The sequence below is a fragment of the Myotis myotis genome, unplaced genomic scaffold, assembly GCF_014108235.1.
Source record: "Myotis myotis isolate mMyoMyo1 unplaced genomic scaffold, mMyoMyo1.p scaffold_m19_p_10, whole genome shotgun sequence".
Classification (NCBI taxonomy): domain Eukaryota; kingdom Metazoa; phylum Chordata; class Mammalia; order Chiroptera; family Vespertilionidae; genus Myotis; species Myotis myotis.
In genome coordinates, this window is record NW_023416314.1 from 40,496,480 (window position 1) to 40,519,512 (window position 23,033).

The following is a 23,033-nucleotide window of genomic DNA, read 5'->3' on the forward strand; positions in this document are numbered from 1 at the left end:
GCCCTGGGTGCACTCTTAGGTTCCAGAGTTGGTATTGAATGGATACCACCCCATGGCTGCCATCAGCTACTGCAGCCTCAGCCTCAGATTATACCGTGCTCTAGGGTTGTTCCATCCAAACAGTAGAACACCCCTGTGTATTTCCTTAAAAGACCAGGAACAGTGGAGACTGAACAGAGGGACTAGATTTGAGAGATAATTCAAGAAGGTATAGTCAACAGGACTTTATGATGAGTTAGGTGTCCAGGAGCAAGGAGGTGGAAGTATCTAAGGTAGTGGTTCTCAATAATCTCAGATTGTTGCACTGGCAAGCCTGATGGGCGATTTTGCCCCACAGGACATTTGGCAATGTCTGGAGACATTTGTTGCAACTGGAGTTGGGGTGCTACTGGCATCTAGTGGGTAGAGACCAGGATTACTGACAAATGCCCTATACTACACAAGGCAGCTCCCCACAATAAAGAATTACCCAACCCAAAATGTCAAGAGCACAGAGGTCATCAGTACATCCTGGTCTGGGATGATTTTCAGAGTTTTACCTGGGCATTCAGGGCATCAAGAAAAGCCGTGAAAAGCCTTCCACAGGAGCTGTTACTACCTGTACAGCTAAAGGATTAGCTAAGTCAGGAAAACCCTACCCAGGAACTAACACAGCCTATAGGATTCTCTAGTGACAGAAAGGGGACCTGCTCCTGGCCCCACTAAATTGGGAGCTGACCAACTGACGTCTCCCACTTCCGGTTCAGGGATGGGTGCACAAAGGCATTCTGAAGTCTCAGGAAGCTGGCCCATTTAAATGTGCGCTGCCCAAGAGAAAGGCATCTAAGAAACCATGGCACTCCCTTTCCAAAACGACTTGGAGAAATATAAGAACATTGATGAAGATGAGCTTTTTGGAAAACTCTCAGAAGAGGAACTGAAACACTTGGAAAATGTTCTTGATGACCTAGATCCCAAGAGTGCCCTGCTACCAGCTGGATTCCGACAGAAAGACCAGACACAGAAAGCTGCCACCGGACCATTTGGCTGTGAGCACCTCCTCATGTACCTGGAGAAGGAGGCTTTGGAACAGAAAGACAGGGAAGACTTTGTGCCTTTCACTGGAGAAAATAAAGAGAGAGTCTTTATCCCCAAAGAAAACCCCGTAGAAATGCGTAAAGAAGACAAAGTAACCCTTGATCCAGAACTGGAAGAAACTTTGGCCAGTGCCCCCGACACTGAACTCTACAATCTTGCAGCTGTTCTTAGAGTACACAATTTGCTCAATAACCCAAAGTTTGATGAAGAATACCCAACAGTAAAGGTGGCAAAGGGCCCGTGAGAAATGTGGTCAAAGGTGAAAAGGTCAAGCCTGTATGTGAGGACCACCCAGCCCCACAAATGTGGAAGTAAGTCTGCAGCAGATGAAAGCCAACGATCCCAGCTTCCAAGAAGTTAATCTCAACAACATTAAGAACATTCCAATTCCAACCCTGAAGGAATCTGCAAAGTCTCTAGCAGCGGATCTCAACCTGTGGGTTGCGACCCCTTTGGCGGTCAAATGACCCTTTCACAGGAGTCACCTAAGACCATCCTGCATATCAGATATTTACATTACAATTCATAACAGTAGCAACATTACAGTTATGAAGTAGCAACAAAAATAACTTTAATGGTTGGGTCACAACATGAGGAACTGTATTTAAAGGGCCAGAAGGTTGAGAACCACTGCTAGAGGCCAACACCCATGTCAGGAAGTTCAGCCTGGCTGAACTTGACATGACCCTATGGCAATTGCTTTTGTATTTAAGCTGAAAGTAAACAAGACCTTGAAAAGTCTAAACATTAAATCCAATTTTAAAACTGGAGCTGGGATCATGGCCCTGGTAGAGGCACTAAGAGGAAAACCACACCTTGACAGAAAGATCAATAACCAGAGACAGCAGCTGGGAACAGCTGTAGAGATGGAACTTGCCCAGATGCTCAAGGATAATTCAAGGATCCTTAAATTTGGACATCAGTTTACCAAGCAAGGGCCACGAACGAGGTGACAGCTGCCATCACAAAGCATAATGACCTGGTTAATAAAAAGCGAGTGAAGGAGACCGAAATTTCTATGAGAGCCCTAGCTGGTTTGGCTCAGTGGATAGAGCATCGGCCTGTGAACTGAAGGGTCCCAGGTTTGATTCTGGTCAGGAGCATATGCCCAGGTTGCGGGCTCGATCCCCAGTAGGGGGTGTGCAGGAGGTAGCCAATCAATGGTTCGTTCTCATTATTGATGTTTCTATCTCTCCCTCTCCCTTCCTCTCTAAAATCAATAAAAAAAAATTTAAAAAATTTTTCTATGAGAAGCCAAGTTTCAACATGGCGGCCATTTAAAAATGAACAAAAGCTCTTCTTCTTCCCCACCGGGACTATTTTATCAAAGGTTGTTCATTACTGTTAACCACAAAACTAATATTTAATTTTTATTCTTTTTTAGCACTACTTATTTATCTGGGATTTTTTAAATACATATGTTGTTTTATTTGCTCATGGGCACCTCTGGCAACTTGCACCAATGGACATAGGCAGGTCTTAGTAGATGACACCAATTGAAAACAATTTAACCACTTTCATATTAGGTTGTCTCGCTTACATAAACTTTTTATAACCACTGAAGGCATTTAGTATGTAAGCATGTTTTTAACTGATTATGGCAGAGGCCTATCTCTGTTTACATGCATAGCTTTGAGTTAGGCTAAATACATCACATGTCTTCCGCTGGCCACATAAGCTAGTATTGCCAATCTTTCACTGGGTGAGAAATGGGACCCAACTTAGCACAAATTCTCTTAGTTCCAGAAATACCACTGAATGCACATGCCCCCAGTGATCAAAGATCAGTGGGGTCATCTTCATAAAAACATTGAGACTTTAACATAGCCTTAGTAAATAAGTGTAAAATGTTTATTAGCCCACAAATATAACTTCAAGCCAGACTCATGGGTAGCAAAATGAATTGGCACAACTACCTTTACTAATTATTCACCATAAATTCAATCTTTAACCTGACTCTGATGGATAACTTTTTACAAAGCTGTTTTAATGTTTTCAAGACAGGATGGGATATTTTTGAATTTTAGTAAGAGGGAGGCTTTTAAAACAATATGCGCCTAAATAAAACAATAATAATTGCAAATAAATAAAGTCACAGAAGGGGAAACATTTTTATAGATCATTTATTTCTTTGAGTTATAATATTTATAATTATTTTATATATGTATATCTTTAATACTATTGCTGACAGTGTATACAGCTGTTAATCATTCTGAAGGACTTAAACAATATATGTTGTATTTGCTGGTAATTCTCAAAACAGATCACATAATCTTGTAGTACAACTCAGAGATCCGTTGGATTTCTATGTAGAAAAAAAAAAAAAGCAGTAACTGTGAACCAAGGAAAAGATTCTACTTATGCCTCCTAATATTTGGCATAACAAAGGAAGCAGTCAGACCCCCACCCTTCCCTTTTATATAGACTCTACACTGAAGACAATGTAAAATCAGGAACCAGGTGAGGACTATTGTTCAGCAGGTCCAGGAAAGTGAACCAGGAAGACAGGACCTTCTCGTGTACCTGGAAAGGGAAGAAATGTTTGAGAACATGGGCCTCTTAGACCTTTCCAGCAACATACTTCAACCAGTAATTCAGGCAGAGGGGCTCTCAGGTCCACTCCTCTGGACTCCCAGCTGGAAACCCTCTCACCTACCAGGAAATCCTGCAACACCTTGGAAGATCCCAAGGACATTGTCCTTCGGTTCTTGTCCTCTCTATTGGAAGTTCCAACCTGAGAGTCTGATAGTTGCGCTGGCAAGCCTGATGCGCAACTTAGTCTCTCCTGCTTCTAGGTCTTGGCTCTTCAGGCTGTAAGTCCTCAGCTCTGAGTGACTTGGCACCTTGAATGCAGCTCCCTGAAAGAGAGACCTTTCCTGTGGGGGCCTAGAGAGCCTCTGGCCATCATAGGGGTCCCTCTGTGCTTGTCTCTCTACCCATGAATGTGTCTCTGGCTCTGACCTCATGGAAATCCTATTATTTGCAACAAATTCTTTCTCTGACCAAAGTTGTGAACTATTTGTCCTACTCATATGCTAATTGTTTTTCTGACTCTTGATGAAATCTAGCTTCTTTACCAGTGTCTGGTGGTAATCATTACATTCAAATGTTGGGTAGCATCTCTCCTCTGCTGGCCTACTTACTTGTTCCCATTAAGGCCTGATGTGAATTTAAAAGACATTTTTTAGACTCCTTGCAAAAACTCACAGTCCCTCTAAAACTGAAAATAGTTTCTGAAACTGAAAGCTTTGATTTCTGTTTTTTTGTCTTTAGAATGCTTCTTCTCTTTATTAATTGATTTCAGAGAGGAAGTGAAAGGGGGGAAAAGGGGGGAGAGAAAGAGAGAGAGAGAGAAAGAGAGAGAGAGAGAGAGAGACGAAAGAGAGAGAGAAATGATAAGAGAGACTTATTGACCAGCTGCCTCCTGCACGCCCCATGCTGGGGATCAAGCCCGCAACCTGAGCATGTGCTTCGACCAGGAATCAAACCATGACCTCCTGGTTCATAGGTTGACGCTCAACCACTGAGCCACGCTGGCCGGGCAAAAGGCTTCTATTTTTTAGAGAAATTTCAGAGCACATTTCCATGGAGATATTCCAGAATCTAATCAAAGTTTTTAATGATTCTACCTTTGAAATCTTGAGCTCCATCCTCTTGTTTTCTGACCATACTCCCCTCCCACCCGGCTCTCAGGTTCTTTCTCCTAGAACAACTCATAGAGAACACCAGTTCCCTGACCTCCTTCAGTCACCACAGCACTGCTTCAGTTCAGGCACCGGCATGTTTGCCCAGGTTTTAACGCAGTAGCCACTCCATTCTGCCTGGATCCAGGTCTTCTGACCCCCCTGACTTTCCATTGCCACACATTCTGGTATTTTTCCATAACGCATGTTCCTTGGAACCCAGCAGATCATTCTGACCTTTTTGCACAGCAGGGAGGGTGAGAGCTTGGCTGGACTAGAAACTGCCCTAGCTGCTCTCTATTCCAGGATATCGGTCCTGTCTTTTTAGGAACCTAATACTCTTCAGCAGCTGGTTGAAGGACCTGTTGTTCTCTGCCCTCTGGCTTCTTCTATTTCATGAAGGCCTCACCACTCCCATCCGGAACACAGTCCAAGACTCACCTGAGCCACTGGAGAAGCAGTTGAAATTACTGTCTGTATGGCCCCTTCCCAAGCTCCACCCCGTGGGAATATGATGAAGGCCATCTGTAAGCAGACTGTGAGAACTTGGGAGTGTGGCCAGCTCCTCAATCAAGAAACGGCCCAATAGAAACTGCTTCTAGATGTGAGCCTGGACTGTAAACAACTGCAGAAAAACAGCTAGCGGGTTTTTGGGGTTTGTTTTTGTGTTTGTTTTTGTTTTGCTTTTTTTTAATCCTCACTCGAGGATATTTTTCAATTGATTTTTGGAGAGAGTGGAAGAGAGAAATATCGATATGAAAGAAACACATCGATTGGTTGCCTCCTGCACGCACCCTGACCAGGGCCTGGGAGAAGCCTGCAACCAAGGTACGTGCCCTTGACCGAAATCGAACCCGGGACCCTTTGGTCCACATATCGACACTCTATCCACTGAGGCAAACCAGCTAGGGCACAGCTAGCATTTTTATCTCACACAGCTCTTGTGCCAGCTTGTCCCCGCTGCCCCCCAAGTCCCCTGCATGCCTTGTTTTCTTTTGTTTTCTGTATTCTGTTTAACCTTGTACTGAGAAAGCCTGAGGCACAGAAAACTCTATCAGCCAACCGCCACTGGTGTGCATTAAGTCCTAATAAACCCATGTCTTTCACAGCCAGTCTTTCTGGTTATTTCTTTGGAATCAGCAAGCAATACACTGAGGTTTTCTCAGACCTCAGCTCTTTGCATAACTCTGTCATATAAAATAATATTTAAGGTTAATTTTTAAATTACTGTTTTTAAAGTTAACATTTAGTAGTATTTCTCTTTATCTTTTTAAAAAATGTTGACATTCCAACATTTGTAGCCTGGAATTTGCGCTTCATCTTCACGTGGATGAAAAGCATATTCTTTAATAGAAATTCTTAAGAAGGTTCTGATGTCAAAGAATGGATCCTCTCCGCTAAAATAAGGTGGATGAGTAGCTATTTGTTGAGAAAAAGATGTGAGGCAAATGGCCCACAGTAATGAATATTCAGGCACCTGGTGTGAGAGCCTCTATGAATTGTGTAACACTTCTCTGGATTGAGAAGCTCAATAGCTCTTGTCAGTTAATAATGGAAGGCTTTGAACTGAAAGTTATGTGAATTTTGATGGAATTCTAGTTCTGCTAAAGTTAGGCCAAAAAAGCTATTTCATGGAAATCACTGATTCACTTATTCTGTGTGTGTGTGTGTTTCCTGCCATTTTACATTCAATTTAAAAAATTTTTTATTTGCTTCCAGTTCTTTTAACACCTGGGGTGACTTTTTCTCTATTTCTTCAGTACAGCCCACATGCCAATCATCAACCGTGTTATTGGCCATGTCTGTACTCAGAACTCACAGAATAGGTTTCTTGCTCAGAATGAAATTTCATGCATTCCTGCCACAGAGCTCATATATGAAACATGTATCATGAACCCACACAAACTTCCCTATGAAGAATTAAATTTATGGCTTTGATTTAGCCTTATGATTAAAAAATATTCTTCCAATTTAGGATCCGTAATCACTAACAGACCCTAGTCAGACTCTACCCCAGGGGTCTTCTTGTTTCATGAGAGATGAAGGGAGTTATCTGGAGGATGATAAAAGCTATGAATCCTCCCTGGAGAAAATTTCCATAGACAAAATATGCATTCAATTTTCAGGAACCCAAGAATCTTAGTTCTCCTATTCATAGACCCATACTTAAGAATCTATGCCGATCTGGACTGGGTAAATGTATTAAAAATATCTATAGAAAGAAAGTGTCCACCAGAAGATTTATTGGTTAGATATGCTTATAGAAAAAAGGAACCACAAGGACAAACACTATCAGTGTCCATCCAAATATCATCCATGGAAGAGAAGACTCTGGACCAAAAAATCCATCAAATGTTCTGGATGAGTAGCTATTTGTTGAGAAAAAGATGTGAGGCAAATGGCCCACGGTAATGAATATTCAGGCACCTTTGTGGGAGCCTCTATGAATGGTGTAACACTTCCCTCCCTGGATTGAGAAGCCGAATAGCTCTTGTCAAATAATATGGAAGGCTTTGAACTGAAAGTTATGTGAATTTTGATGGAATTCTAGCTCTGCTAAACTTAGGCCATGAGGGCTGTTCCATGGAAATCATTGATTCACTTATTCTGGTTTATTCTTTTCCTTCAATTTTTCTTCTGCCCTTTCACATTCCATAGACACAAAATATGCATTCAGTTTTCCTGGGAGCAGGGGAAGAGTGTCACCCCAACTTAATGTGAAGTCATTAACCTTTCAAATGATCAAATTCCCTTTGTTTTGAAGTCATGCGTGCCAGGCAAATTTCTGATTGTAATTTGACTCCTTGGGTAGCCTACCTATTGGGCAAAAGTGCCCTGACCAGAGAATATAAATATCCAGTCCCCTCTGCAGAAAGAGTTCCAGCTAAATTAACGAACCTAGTTATTCTGTGTGTTTTTAATACAGCATTCCCTGTGAAATTGATTAATAAGAGTCCACACATAAAAGATGATTCTATGTTTCTGAACTTTTGTAGCAAGAGAAATACCTCAATAAAAGATTGATCCATGTTTCTAAGCCTGCAAGGCAGAGGGCATATGATAGATTTGTCAAATTTCTAATTTAAATCTCCCAAATGTGTTGTATTAGGACAAAGAGTCACTAACCTTATAAATTTTATTCTGGGCCTAAATGAGAAGAGCCAGATATGAAATTTTGAGTCCTTTCTGCACAACAAAGGGGTTTAGGCTATTTATATACTTTAGGAGTTACAGACACCAGTCACAGTTATGCAGTTTCCCATGACAACCAATTATTATGTGACTAGAGGCCCCGGTACACAAAAATTTGTGCACTGGCGGGGGTGAGGGGGGCGGAGTCCCTCAACCCGACCTGTGCCCTGTCACAGTCTGGGACCCCTCAGGAGAAAACCACCTGCTGGCTTAGGCCCACTCCCCGGGTTGCAGATGGCAGGCCCAGAACCCACGCTGGGTTGCACATTGCAGGCCTGGATGGCGGTGGGGTGGGTGGCCGATGGCGCTGTCTTGCCCATCTTTATTGGGTTAATTTGCATACTCTTCTGATTGGCTGATGGGCATAGCGAAGGTATGGTCAGTTAGCATCTTTGTCTTTTATTAGTGTAGATGCTTTGAGATTTGAGGTTTCCGACCATAGGAAATAATATTAAAATTTTGAAGACCCAATGTTTTTTGTTAATCCTCACCTGAGGATATTTTTTCCATTGCTTTTCAGAGAGAGAGGGAGGGAGGAGAAGAGAGAGAGAGAGAGAGAGAGAAACATCAATGTGGGAGAGACATATCTATTGGTTGCCTCCTGTACCCACCCCCGCAGGGTAGGCAGCGAACCCACTGGTAACCCAGGTATGTGCCCTAGACCCTTCTGTGCACAGGCCAACACTCTAACCATTGAGCTAGGCCAGCCAGGGTAAAGATCCAGTGTTTTTAAAGGGACTTTCCAGATAACTTTAAAAAGCAAGAATATATTGAAAAGGATGGCTATAAATAAAATCCCAAGAGCTATGGTCTATTCATGAGAGCTATAGTCTTGTGACTGCTATCCTCAGCCTTCACTTTTCTCTAACAGGGTCTTGAGAATGGCTTCATCGCTCTGAATTTCATCTTTGTGTTACACCTTAATAATATTTCTCTCTCTACAGTTTCTTTTGACAGCCAAATAATAGATACAAAGGCTGCAATCTCTGATTTCAGCATGATTTTATTAGCCAGAACTCAATGAGAACTGCAATGTTTGTAGAAACCTAGTAATTAATACATCAAATGTGAAAAAGTAAATTTTAGAAAAATACTCAAATATCACCCAGCGCATGAATGGTTTCCTTGCTTGAGTCTAACCTCTCAGTCTGGTCTCTAAGTCCTGAAACAGATTGTCCCCCCTCCACCCATGTATCCACTTTCCCTCAATTCCAGACCAGTCAGGCAAAGTGTCTCAGTGTGGGTTCCCTCAATGGCCAGCCTACTGCAAGATCCCAGTGCAGGCAGTTTATTTGGGAGATGCAGGGGCCACCTACAGGGGAGATAGAGAAGTGACATAGGGAAGGGAAGGCAGCCAGAGAAGGGTATGTTACTAAGCCAAAGACCAACTTGTCAAAGACCAACTAGAAAAGGGTACAAAGCATACCTCAGACTCATCTCACTAGGGAGATGGGGGAGCTGGGGTATTTTACACCAGGTCTCATCAGTCATGGGCCCAGGGCTGATCCAGGAAGTATTCATCCCCAGCACTTCCAGCTTGCTGAGTGTGGGTGAGTGAGACAGCTTTCTGTGGTTCTGGAACAGCCCTCAAGTATGGAGATATATCAGGTACAGAGATTGTTGTCTGAGGAAGATATAGGCAGGTTCTGAGAGCATCCTATATAATAAAAGCCCAGCGACCATAACAGCAGACTGACCAGAATGACCGCTTGACCCATCACCATGAGGTGCACTGACCACCTCTCCAATCCCTACACAACGCTGCTCTGCGGGTGAGAACCCCTCTACCTTCTCCTGCACACAAACACTTAGGCAGTGAATCTCCGGAACGTTTCTCATGTTGCCGTTTCCTAAGGAAATATCTGGAACAACTTAGTTGTTTGAATTCTAAGAGAATAGTGTTGGTGTCTGCTGAGTCAGTATCTTGTATTTTAATGAGCTCAGCCTCCCCTGCAGCACAGGCCAAGGGTGTGTCTTCCAAGGAAGGAAGGAAGGAAGGAAGGAAGGGCCTTCACTTCCCAGCTCCCTGGTGTGGACCAACTACTGATTCTGTTCCAGCAGCTCATACCCTCACCCTTGTGGAGTGTCCTCTGGATGTTGGTTTTGTTTGACTGAAAGTCTTGCCAGAATCCTAACTTGTGGACCCTTGATCTCCATGGGTCTCTGAGAATCCTCATGCTCAGAAGGAAGAAAGCATTCTGGGTATGAATGTGCATTTCCTATGGTCCCTTTCAGTTTTAGAATTACTCTTAACAAGAGTAATAACAGAAGTCGTCAGGGCCAGAGTGGGGTTGGCTAGAACAGATGAGGTTATACAATTAGCTGCTGTTTGTGATTTGGAATTGGGGGAGGAAGGGGAAAGAAGGAAGTTATATCCTTCTAATATTGCCTGTTCATCATTTATCACATAGGGTTCTGCTTTATTTATTCCCCAGGTGTTTTGCAACAATGTGCCTTTTTCAACTAGGAGATCAACAGACATAAAATGGATGCTTTATTTCATCAAAGTGGTTCTTTCTGCTGAGGTTGATCATAAACTTTTAATGACCCCTCTATGCCAGATTTTCTTTTTTTTTTTAATTTAGGGAGAGAGAGAGAAACATTGATCAGTGGCCTTCTGCACCCCCGCTCCTGGGGATCCATCTCGAAACCTGGTCATGTGTCCCGAAGGGGAACCAAATTGGCAACCTTTCCATGCACAGAAGAATGCCCAAGCCACTGGGAAACACCGGCCAGGACTGTATGCCGATTTTTTAAAAATATGTTCTTATTGATTTCACAGAGAGAGGAAGGGAGAGGGTGAGAGAGATAGAAACATCAATGATGAGAGAGAGTTATTGGTTGACTGCCCCCTGAACACCTCCAACTAGGGATCAAGCCCGAAATCCAGACATGTGCCTTAGACTGGAATCAAACCTGGGACTCTTCAGTCCGCAGGCTGACGCTCTATCCACTGAGCCAAACCAGCTAGGGCTGTATGCCAGATTTTAACTGCAAAGAATTTAGGATTTATTGTAGCCAATTATGTGCAGACCTATGGACTCTATCCTATGAGGAGTACTAGTTTTCACTGCTTAATTAGAATAACCCCTCCTAACACTTCACCCCCTTCCTCTCCCTAGTCTATTCCCTTCCCTTGTTCCTTACCTTTGTTTTATTCTTTGACAGTGAATTACATAACCTCAGTGCCTCAATTATTAAATTGGAGAAAAATACACCTTACCTTATAGGGTTATTATGAGGGCTAAATGACTAAACATATTAAGTGCTTAGAACAATGGAGAACAATGAGTGCCTAATACATAGTAAGTACCCAATACATTAGAGTTATATTGTTGTTATTATGTCAAAAAATTTCTTTATAGCTTATGCTTTTTTTTTGTCTTAAGAAATACTTCCCCAATCAATAGAGAGCTATTGTTAAGTTGACAGGGCTTGGTGACTGCTTGGGTTTCTGGTGGGGTGGTGCAGGGAGGATTTATCTAACACAGCTCTGGTATTTCTGGCTCAATCAATCAGGGCTTCAAGGATATTTGTGAGAAGTATAAGGCATGAAGCTTCTCAACTGTGAAAATGCCAGCATCACATCTAATGATCTGGGAGAATTTCCTGGGCAAAGAATACAGCTAGTAGTAATATCTAGTCATAGAAAAGCAAGGTGTGGTTATCAGTGGTTTATTGCTTTAGATTATAACATTCATCAAGATTAAGTTGCATTTTAAAGACCTTTCCTGCTGACAGTGTGTAAAAGCATTGCTTTTTAATCACAGCGAAGTGTCGAGAGACTAGGGACTTATCTCAGGTAGCAAGTGCATTTGGAGACAGGAAGCATACTTTTGTGTTTAGACCTAGAAGATCCCTTAGATGTCTTGGGGGATATGAGCACTAACATAAGCCACACACAGACCCTGCGTCCCTCCCTTCCCAATACCCCATGCTTCCTGGGTTCTTGTCCCAGCATCAAGAAGGGTTCAGGAATCTGGAGAAGAGGCTGTGCGCAGATGACATAGGAATCCAGAGACTGTAAAAGAGTCCGGAGATGAAATATAATTTTGAAAGGCATTGGGGGTCAGTGGAGCTTAGCTAAAGGAGCTAAGATCTAAGGTCTTAAGTCTAAGGTCTTAGGTTCTCCCTGTCCCCAGGACCCCATGCTTTTTATTAACACAATTTGTCCTGAGGTGGGGCAGAGATATACACTTCAAAGGGTCAGGGTTTAGTACAGAGTCCATTGTCAGAATGGGGGAATTAGCCTACAACTGTTCAGGTGTTTGGCCAGTAGGAGGCAATAACATGCAGATTAAGTTGCCCTTTAACTGTCCGGCAGCAACAATCAATTTAATGTATCCTTTCAAGTTTGGGGAAATGCCTTCAGCCATTCCCAACAGGTGACTACATGTGTGACTCAACCCTGTTGAGTCCCCAAGTCTCATCAACCTTTTGATGAAACTCTTGAAATTATGACATGCTGGAATTGGTCACTGGCACCATGTAGACCAAGGCACCAGGAAGGGCAAGGTTACAGCTCAGCAGGGAGGAACCTCAGAACCAGGAGGCCAGGCAGCAGCAGAATGAATGCAGAACTTTCTTTTGTTCCTGCAGTGGGAGGAAGAGAAGGAAAGATTTGGTTTCTCTATGGTGTTTCTTAAGACATGTGCCTCCCAGACTTTTCAAGCTTCCCCCCAGGATCAAAACACCACCAGTGTGAGCCTGAGGAGTTCCTTTTACTTAGCCAGCAATTAGAATCTCCTTTTGCCTTTCAGCAGCTCCTGAAATACCCAGGAATATCAGAGAGGGAGTGGACTGTGAGAACACATCCTTTTGGGTCTCTGAATTTAAGGTCACATTGAGTGGACTGAGTTCTCAGGGCTATGGGCCCCTCACACCCTCCCATCCCCACTTCTCAGGCCCCTGTGCTGCCAGCCACATGTGCCTCAGTAAGAAAGGCTTTCCCGACATGGGCCCTGCAGATCCCTGGCCACTGTGGGAGCCCCTCCATGTTTGTCTTTGTCCACTTAGGAATATGTTTCTGGGTCGGGACCTCATGAACATACATCTTTTGCAGCAACATATATACTCTAGTCTAGTGTTAATACGAGTTCTGTCTTTGGGTGGGATCTGGCCTCCTCTCCTGGGGTCTCAGCTCAGTCTGCCTGAATCTGAATGAACATCAAGCACTGCGCCTGAGATGGGAGCGCAGCACCTTTCCTCTGCAGGATTGTTTTCCTGGTTGTCCTGTTTGTATTAGGCTTGCTCCAAATTCAGAATTTCTACAGGTAAAAGCTCAGAGTCCCCCAGTAATCATTCTCTGCAGTCCCTTTCTACCTCAAACTTTTCTCTTGTTTCCAGCAACCTTTCAGAGCATAACGACTAATTTGGTTGAAACTTGCTGAATACTCAGTCCCTCTGCAGCTCAGATCCACTTCTGGCTGGACCCTGGCATCTCAATGAAACCTAACTTCCTTCAGCAACAACTACTGGAGCCCTGATTAAAGCCAGGCATTACTGACAGGCCCTGGGTGCAGAGGAAGCAGGAAGACAAAGTCTCTGGCACTAAAGAGATTACCAGACTGTAAACAAATTATTACCATAGAGATGGTGAACGTATGGCTGAGATGCATACAAGGTTCTCCATGGGGGCAAAAAAAAGAAGAGTATTTGTTAAGCAATACCGATGTCCCGGGAGATAAGTTAAGAACTTCTTTAATTCTCACAGACACTACTGAAGTATTACTATTTGTATCCTCATTTTACAGATGAGGTAGTTGAAACATAGATTGCTCAGGTAACTTGTTCAAATTCACAGAACTAATCTTTGTTGAGCCTGGATTACCAGTAAGGTTGTCTGACTCTGAACTTATGGCATGGAGCATGGTACAATATTTAATTTTGCCTGAGAGTATCAAGGAAGCCTTAGAATTAGAAGTGATATCTGAGCTAGTGAAAGATAATTACTTTACTAAATTGATAGTGTCTCAGATTGGATGAAATACGACATGAAGTCAGAGATCTCAGGCCAGAAGGAATGATAGGTGTAAATGCTAGGAAACCTGAGAGCCAGGACACCTTGGGAAAGGTTGGGTAAAGTGGAAGCAACCCTTGGTGGCACTTTCTCACCCATCACAGGGCTGGACAGGTAAACAGCCTTTCAGCCACTACTGTTATGTCTTCACTCATATGCCTTCACTGATGGTTTTACCATCTCTAACCTTCATAAGTCTAGGTATCATCCTGTGCATGTGGTCTACTATTGGTGCAAACTCTTTCAGTTCTTTGATTTCCTCAGCTCCAACACTATTCACCTGTTCTTCAATATAACCAACCTCTGCTATGGAAATGACCTACAAACAACTCACAACCTGAAAACTACCGACACTGGAAATCTCAAGGCCCACCATCCTATTTTCTAACCATACTGCCCCTCCTGTCTTTCTCCTAGAATATCTCATAGACAACACCAGTTCCCCAGCTTCCCTTGATCCCCACAGCCCCCTGCTCAGTTCAGGCACCCTCATCTCCTGGCAGGATTACTGCAGTGGCTGTATTGTCCTGCCTGAGAACAGGTCTCCCAACTCTCCCAACCTTTCCTATACCACCTGACATATTAGTTTCCAAAACTCATGTTTCCTGGTGTCCAGCAGTTCTTTCTGACCGTTTTGCACAGCAGGGACGTTAAGAGCATGGCCGGACGAGGAACTGCCTGAGCTGCTCTCTATTCCAGGATATCAGCCCTGTATTTTTAGGGACCTAATACTCATCAGCAATTGGTTGAAGGCCCCATTGTTCTCTGCCCTGGTAGCTTCTGGTAGCAGAGAACTCCCTCTTCTATTCCAGGATGTCCCCACCACTCCCACCTGGGACACAGTCCCAGACTCACCTGAGCTGTTGATATAGAAGCAATTGTAGTTACTCTTAGATATTTTGGGCCTGTCAAGTGAAACGTCATTGTTATTTTGGATGACATTCTGATATTCTTCATAGCCTGGAATTAGCACTTCCTTTTGTGATGGAATGTAAGAGAACATTTCAATTTTAACACCCAAACAGGTTCTGATGGTAAACAGTGTTCCCTTACGATTGTCAGTAAAATTTATAGCTACTTTTTCAGAGAGAGATGATGAGGCAACTTGGCCAAAACGTACATTTCCTTTTCCAATGTAATTACACTTTGTCTTATAGCCTCTATAAACTGTATAACAATTCGTTGGCTTGAGAAGCTGAAGAGCTCTTGTCAAATAATAATGGAAGGCTTTAAACTGAAACTTATTTGTATTTTGATGGAAGTTTCTGACAGCTTTGTTAAATTCTGTTCCAATATCTCCAGTATAGGCGACTAGAGCTATTCCATGGGAATCTTTGAGTTGTTTTGATGAGTCTATTTTGTTCTTTATTTCCTCCCATTTTGTCTTTGCCTTTTTCCATTCTGCATTTAAATTTCTATTCACTTTAAGTTCTTCTTCTAACAGCTGGGGTGCTTTAGCCTCCATTTCGTTAATACAGCCGTCATACTGATCATCAAACGCATCATCAGCCATGTCTAGCCAACATGTATTAGCTGGTTGTACCCGGCCGGTCACCTGTAGAGAAGAGGTAGTGTTCTTGGACCCATTTGCAAGTACTGGATGCGCCCAGAGCCCACAGTCTGGACTTCTTGCTTAGCATGAAATCGACATGTTCCTGTCATAGCTCTCATGTATGGTACACACATGAAGACAATCTTATACCGTGAGTAGTGTAAAAAGGAAAAACTAGGCTTTGTTACTCTGTTTTGTTTCTAGATATTTAAAATAATCTTTTCAGACTCATGCTCTCTAAATGGCTCTGCCCTCAGACTCAACTGTGGGAACTCTATACTTTTAAAGATGTGAGGGAAAAGCCGGTCAGCAGGATGCAGATTGGAGGGGGTGATATATATTACCTGTTGTGTTAGCCATGGAGTTAGGATCAAAAAGCGAACTGCTGTGGCTAGAAGAGAAGTCATCTCCAAGTTCAAAACTAACTGCAAAAAAATATAAGATAATGAAAGTGAGGTGTGAACATTAGTTCCACTGTGAGTGTGCTGATGACTCGGTCCCTACTGCAAATCTGGGAGCCCCAGTCCTGCATACTCTGCTTTCTGCACAGCTAACCAGGACTTCTGCCTGGGTCCTGCACACAGGGAGAAGTGAATCAGTAGGGAGCTGGTAAAGAAACAGTTAATCCTGGTCATAGGCAGAGCAGGGTGTCACTCAGATGGCCAGTGAGAAAAACAGACCACAGTTTAGTGGATCCTTCACAAGCCCTGACATTTTACTCCCCCTAAAAAATTTACTATGAGTCCTTTCACAAATGTGTCAGTTGTGTGTGTTTTTTAAGATCATCTCAAAGTTTTGTTAATCTGGGGCTCAAACTTAAGTCAATACTTCTGAACATCTCTCAATGTTGTCAGCCTTTACTTCTATCAGGGGAGCTAACATGCATGGAAGCTTTCGCGGGGGTTCTTGGTTTGAAGGAAAGGTAGAAGTTGGTGTGGGGAAGGGGGGAAATAAGTATATTCCTATTCTGACCTGGAGATCTAGGCTTGACTAACCATAGGAAGCAGGAGAGCCCTTTTGCACAAGTGACCATGAGACACAGGGACCAACAGTACTGCATCAGGATTCTGGGATATAAATTGCACAATCTAAGATTAAGGTTTTAAGTTAAAGAGGGATGGATAGACAGCATGTCTGTTCTTCGATATGGTTCCCTATTTGCCAGGTCTGACCTCACCTCCCTATCTAGAATGTTCCTTACACAGAACTGACTTTGTGGCTTTGGCTCTTGGAATAACTGCCACTGTAGGAATCACCTCTGGCTTCAGATAGTCTTCCAGTCCCATCCAAACACCATTCTCTCCTCAGTGCCCCTCTTGGGGTCCTCACACTCAGAGACCCTTCCCCTTCAGAGACCAGAACTGAGTTATCAGGTACCTGATTTCCTGGAGATCCTTGGTCCTGGTCTGTCTTTGATAGAAGTGCCTGAGAAGGCAGTGCTCTGGCCTTTTTATGTGGGAGAGAGATATACTTTCAGTTTCAGATTAGATTTGTGGTTTTGTATTGTTTTTGTTTTTGTTGTTGTTTTTATTGTGTGGTTTTTGTCCAGAACCTTGTGTAGGCTTTAGGAACAGATTGCCCTACTTCAATGTGAGGGGGGAAAATGACACTTAAAAACTCAAGTGGCTAAAGTCAATCATGCCTGATATCTATCTCCCCACTGTAGCTTTCTTTTCTTAAATTTTTAATCCTTTCATTACAGGTTACCTAAGACTACTTTTGATTAAGACAACTGTAGAAAGTTAGTAACTGCCACAAGCAAATGCCAGGTGGTGGCCTGTGTCTATTTTCCACAGAGTCCTGCTTTGCGGGGTGTCTGAATGCTCTGCTCGGGGTCTCTGCTCACACTCGCTGGAATGAATCGTGGCAGATTTTTTTTTTAAATATATTTCATTGATTTTTTACAGAGAGGAAGGGAGAAGGATAGAGAGTTAGAAACATCGATGAGAGAGGAACATCGATCAGCTGCCTCCTGCACACCCCCCACCGGTGATGTGCCCGCAACCAAGGCACATGCTCCTGACCGGAATCGAACCTGGGACCCCTCAGTCCGCAGGCTGACGCTCTATCCACTGAGCCAAACCAGTCGGGCGTTGTGGCAGATTTTAATCCACAGGTCACTTTTCCCCATATTTCTTTGTAAACTTTGCAGCATTCTTACAGAATTTTTTACGGTCTTTAGAGTATTCTTCAGCTAGGTCAGCCTGAAGGGGGTGCTCAGGCTGGTGGTCATTCATTCACCAGTGCTATGAGAGACTGGATTACTTGGTTTTTGTTGCTGGCTTCCAGTTTTCAGCACTAATTACCGGCAGACAGACCTGTCCCTTTTCATCGATGTTAGGGTGATAGATCTTTGTTTTAAATGTAATCTTCAGTTGTTTAAATGGGTAGTCTGTTGGAAAGTTGATTTCCATTCTGAAGTGCGGGAAGCCACCGCTTTCCTAATACTGTCATAAGAGTGCACGCAGGAACGTGGAAGGCCGATGGACCTTGGACATTAGCTGGGCTGTGTTGAGATATTGATGGCTCAAAGCAACTTCCTGGCCTAATAGCCTCAAAGTACCTGTTTGTCGTGCTTTACTGAGGGCAAGATGTGTATCTAAAACTGAATAAAAAGCAGATAAGGTCAGGTTTCAGTGTGCCTCTTGAAGAGAGAGGTCTCCACCTCGCCCCCCATGCCTTCTAAATTCATATTTCTTGTCTAATGTTTTCATTTGTGCATCGGCCCCTTCTTCAGATACTGAACCCCCGCCGCAAAAGGTTGTGGCATTGAAGGCCCCCTTAGCATATGGAGGGTTGTCAGGAACAATAAGCCCTTGCCAAGTTAATAAATTAGCTTCATCAAGCTGGATGTTACCGAAGTTTTTCATTCCACATTTGCAGATTTCTTTAAGCTCCTTCATCAGCCTCCTGCTGGCTAACATTTGGTGCCGAGACCCAGGAGGGTTCCATGGGGATGGGGAGCCATCGCCCCGGCTTTGGTCACCCCGAGTTTTCTACTTAGCAGTAGGCAGCGACAGCTTTTCTTGGGCTTACCTCTGAATCCTACTTGGGTGACTCAATTGCCGGCCTCAATCAGGCCTCCCTTCTTTATGGGGATCCCCCCTCAACCCCAGCCAGCCAGCCAAGGAAGACACCGGACAGGGAATCTCTCCTTCTCCAGTGCTGACCCTCCATCCCACACCAGCCAATCTTCTCTAGGTGAGTGACATTCCACAATTGCCCTCATCCCGGGTCTTCTGCCCACTCTCTCTCACTGACTTCTCAGAAGTCTCTCATCTCAAAAGTCCTAGTGTGCTAGGCCAGAAGATTCTTCAGCCATTTGGCTTTGGGTCCTTCTGGATTGGGGACGCCCAGTCCAGAGGGCCACCTCTCATTTCTCATGGTGATTTGTTTAGCAGCAGGAACCCCTGCCCTAAACAGTCACCTTTGGATTTGTGGTCTGTCACTCACCCTTCCTCTCTCCACGCTACACTCCCTCTGCACACTCACGGGAGATCATGCTCAGCCACCTCATTTTATTTTGTAACACTGTTTGGCCACAGCATAAACTAGATAAGCCTCAAAGACCTGCAAACAGCACTTTCAATTTTAACACACTAAGCAATTTAGATCATTGCTGTCACTGCATTGGAAAATGGTCAGAGATTCCCTACGTCAGCCCTTTTTTCACCCTTCAGTCCCAATCCTCCCTCTCAGTCCTGCTCTACCTATCAGCTCTTTCTCCTTCACACAAAACATCTTACCCCTAACATTTCTAATTCTGAATCTACTTTTGACCCAGCAGACCACTGGCCTCCACTCCCTCCTCTCCCTCACCTGCAGTAGATTCCCAAAATCCAGACCCTCCTAACCACCTTCTCCCCCACTCCCTGAGAGCCCAAATCCTGAGAACATGAGCTTCAAACAGCCTTTCCCATCTCACACTCGTTCTCAGGCCACCCAAAGTCTGCCTTCCTCAACAGCCTCTTCTATTCTCACGCCAATTCCACTCCCGAGGGAGGCAGCTGGAATTGAGGGCATCGTCTGAGTCCACATCCCATTCTCTATGTCCAGCCTCACACAGATTGAGTCAACTCAGGTCTTTTTCCACTGACCTGACCACCTTTACTAAGGAATTTGAGTGTCTGACCCAGCCCATGACCTGACCTGGCACCACATCTGTGTCCTCCTGTCCTCCTCTACAGAAATTTACCACCTTAGACCCCACCTCCCCAGTGGAAACCCTTCTTCTGAACACCCATTTTATATCCCAATTAGAGGCTCAATGCACAAAATTCATGCAAGGGGCTCCACGGGCTAAGGCTGCTGGTGCCCCAGCCCTGGCAGAGGCAACTCCGGCTTCATCCGGAAGGACGTCCGGTCTAATTAGCATATTATGCTTTTATTATAGTCAGCTCCTGACACACACCATAAACTTCAAAAAATAGACACAGGTCCACAAACCCCTCAAAAAGAGCCCATTAACCTGACCTTTAAGGTCTTTAATGATAGAGACAAAGGGACCCAAATCCCAAAACAAAGACAAGTCAGGCCAAGGCTGAGGCCCAGAAGGAGGCCTTCCAGCTCCTGGCCACTACTCTCATGAACCCCAAACCAAGTGCCGGTCCTCCAACCAAGGGTAAGTCAGGGTCTAAACCTCCTCCGGGCCCATGCTTGAAATGCAACAAGGAAGGACACTGAGCCAAGCCCTGCTCAAACCCGAGACCCCCTGCCCACGGTGCGGAAGGGAAGGCCACTGGGCCATTTATTCTGCCGTCTCCGAATTTGCTGGGACCCTTGTCCGCTCCTCAGTCTCTATTATGGGGTTGGTGGATTAGTCTCACAGCCATTAGCCACCTCACCTCTACACTGCATCTTACTAAATACCTTCATTCATTCTTTTCTCATTATCACCCAAACCTTAGCATATTATCTCTAAGGAAAAAGTCGACAGTTTTAAATCCAAGCCACTAGAGGCCTGGGAATGGGCTGCTGAGCCTGCTCTCTCCCCACCTCACCTTTTCTTCAGCCGCATATGCCTGTACATAATTTTCCAAAGTCTTGGATAACTTAAAGGCTTTGGAGCATTGCTGGGTTAAATGATAAATATTTAAAATAACATAAAATATTGAAACATTAATTGCTAGGTACATTTTAATTAACCTGCTCTTAGTTTTTATTACAGAAGATCTCTTATACTTCGTTGAATGTATATTTTCTTGAAAGTAAGAGTGTGGCCCTCACCGGCTTGGCTCAGTGGATAGAGCATCGGCCTGCGGACTCAAGGGTCCCGGGTTCGATTCCGGTCAAGGGCATGTACCTTGGTTGCGGGCATATTCCCAGTGGGGAGTGTGCAGGAGGCAGCTGATCGATGTTTCTCTCTCATCGATGTTTCTAACTCTCTATCCCTCTCCCTTCCTCTCTGTAAAAAATCAATAAAATATATTTTTTTTAAAAAGAAGGTAAGAGTGTGTTTAAAGTGTGTTGATAAATGTCAGTCTAAGAAATGTTGCCTGTTTACTTTTTGGTTATCATTGAAAAATTAAGGTTCCTAAGAGTGAAGAATTCTAATACATTTTAAAGAAAAAAGAAAGAAAAGGTCTGTACAAGTTGCTGAAGGTATGACAGAAAGATTATTAGAGTAGAAATAATTAATGGAAGGGCTGTGGAATGGTTATGCATTTTTAAAAAACATATATTTTATTGATTTTTTTACAGAGAGGAAGGAAGAGGGATAGAGAGTTAGAAACATCGATGAGAGAGAAACATCGATCAGCTGCCTCCTGCCCACCCCCTACTGGGGATGTGCCCGCAACCAAGGTACATGCCCTTGACCAGAATCAAACCCAGGACCCTTGAGTCCGCAGGCCGACGCTCTATCCACTGAGCCAAACCGGCTACGGCTGGTTATGCATTTTTGAAGGACATAGAAGGTTTGAAGGCTAATTTGAAAGTGTGAAATTTGTGAAGGTTGCATATGTGATGAGAAGGAAAAGAGAAATGTTAAAAGAGAAATAAGTTCTAAAGTTAACTATTTACAAAAATTGTAAAAGGGTCATAAAAGTCCCAAGAAAGTTTAAACAAAGGTCAGACCACTAGTTAATTTTTAGTCTGCCTGTAATAAAAAGCCCTTATCTCCCCCCTGCCTAGGACAGAGCAAATAGTTAATACAGAAAGGGAGGGGGAAGGGAGAAAAGAAAGAAGGGGGAGGCCCAGGGCCATTTTACTCTGAGCAAGAAAGCCTGAGGTTTCAGTCTCCAAGCCTGGCAGAACAAGGTTGCTGGATACTTCTTAAGCTAAACCAGAATATTCAGCAGCGGAATTTTAAGATAGAGGCACATATAATGCCTCAGACCCCCACCCAGCCTGCTCTGCAGAGTGGCTGGGGGAGGGGTGCATTTGTACTTCATGGGTCAAATGTGTAAGTTTGCTTACTTTGCTTTTTCAATAAAGGAGCATACTTTAATTACTTGATAAGTTAGCTTTTCACGATATAATCAAGGTCTCATATAAACTCATTCATATGACAAGCTAATATTTTATGAGCCACTGGTTCTAATAAAGTCCAAAGTAAAACTTGCATATATACACACAAATGAGCACTAGCCAAAAAGAATGGTGTTTAGAAGTAAATTTAAGCTTAAAAAGAAGAAATTTAAAAATTTCTTCCACTACTATTTACAGAGTAAACTAAAAGTTGTTATTGAAGCATTAAATCTCACCGTTAATGAGACATCCAAGGATATTTTTCCATTGATCTTTAGAGAGAATGGGAGAGGGAAAGATAGAGAGAAATATCAATGTGAAAGAAACACATTGATTGGTTGCCTCCTGCAAGCATCCAGACCAGGGCCAGGGAGGAGCCTGCAACCAAGGTAAGTGCCCTTGACCAGAATCGAACCCGGGACCCTTTGGTCCACATATTGACACTCTATCCACTGAGCCAAACCAGCTAGGGCACAGCTAGCATTTAGATCTCACACAGCTCTGGCACCAGCATGTCCCTCCTACCCCCAAGTCCCCTGCATGCCTTGTTTTCTTTTGTTTTCTGTATTCTATTTAACCTTGTACTGAGAAAGCCTGAGGCACAGAAAACTTTACCAGCCAACCGCCACTGGTGTGCATTTAAGTCCTAATAAACCCATGTCTTTCACAGCCAGTCTTTCTTGTTATTTCTTTGGTATCAGTAAGCAATACATTGAGGTTTTCTCAGACCTCAGCTCTTTGCATAACACTGTTATATCTATACTAGAGGCGCAGTGCACAAAATTCGTGCACTTGGAGGGGATCCCCCTGCCCAGCCTGTGCCCTCTCACAGTCTGGGACCCCTTGGGGGATGTCCAGGCCTAAGCCAGCAGTTGGACATCCTTAGCACTGCCATGGAGGCGGGAGAGCTCTCGTCACTGCCGCTACGCTTGCCAGCTGTGAGCCTGGCTCAGGGCTGCTGGCTGAGCGGTGCTCCCCCTTTGGGAGTGCACTGACCACCAGGGGGCAGCTCCTGCTTTGAGCATCTGCCCCCTAGTGGTCA

General features: G+C 43.9%; 1 protein-coding gene and 2 pseudogenes across 1 annotated transcript; 1 reads left to right on the top strand and 2 right to left on the bottom strand.

Moving 5' to 3' along the window:
- The first annotated feature begins 832 nt into the window (after positions 1–832).
- On the top strand, positions 833–3,815 carry LOC118664282 (annotated as a pseudogene).
- An 8,334-nt stretch (positions 3,816–12,149) lies between these two features.
- LOC118664687 (T-cell ecto-ADP-ribosyltransferase 2-like) lies at positions 12,150–16,969 on the bottom strand. The gene is made up of 4 exons (XM_036325092.1): positions 16,901–16,969; positions 15,868–15,948; positions 14,827–15,526; positions 12,150–12,545 (listed from the first exon to the last, which is right to left on the bottom strand). The coding sequence occupies exons 2-4, from the start codon at positions 15,928–15,930 to the stop codon at positions 12,469–12,471; spliced, it is 840 nt and encodes a 279-aa protein (XP_036180985.1). The 5' UTR covers positions 15,931–15,948; positions 16,901–16,969; the 3' UTR covers positions 12,150–12,468.
- Positions 16,970–17,628: 659 nt separating this feature from the next.
- LOC118664690 lies at positions 17,629–18,447 on the bottom strand (annotated as a pseudogene).
- Positions 18,448–23,033: the final 4,586 nt, after the last annotated feature.

Bases quoted from the DNA above. Each gene is read 5' to 3' on its own strand.
- LOC118664687 (XM_036325092.1), bottom strand. From the start codon at position 15,930: ATGACTTCTCTTCTAGCCACAGCAGTTCGCTTTTTGATCCTAACTCCA. The intron at 15,527-15,867 runs GTAATATATATC...TCTTCTCTACAG, and splicing joins CTCCATGGCTAACACAACAG to GTGACCGGCCGGGTACAACC. The intron at 12,546-14,826 runs GTGAGTCTGGGA...CTCCCACTGCAG, and splicing joins CTTCTATATCAACAGCTCAG to GAACAAAAGAAAGTTCTGCA.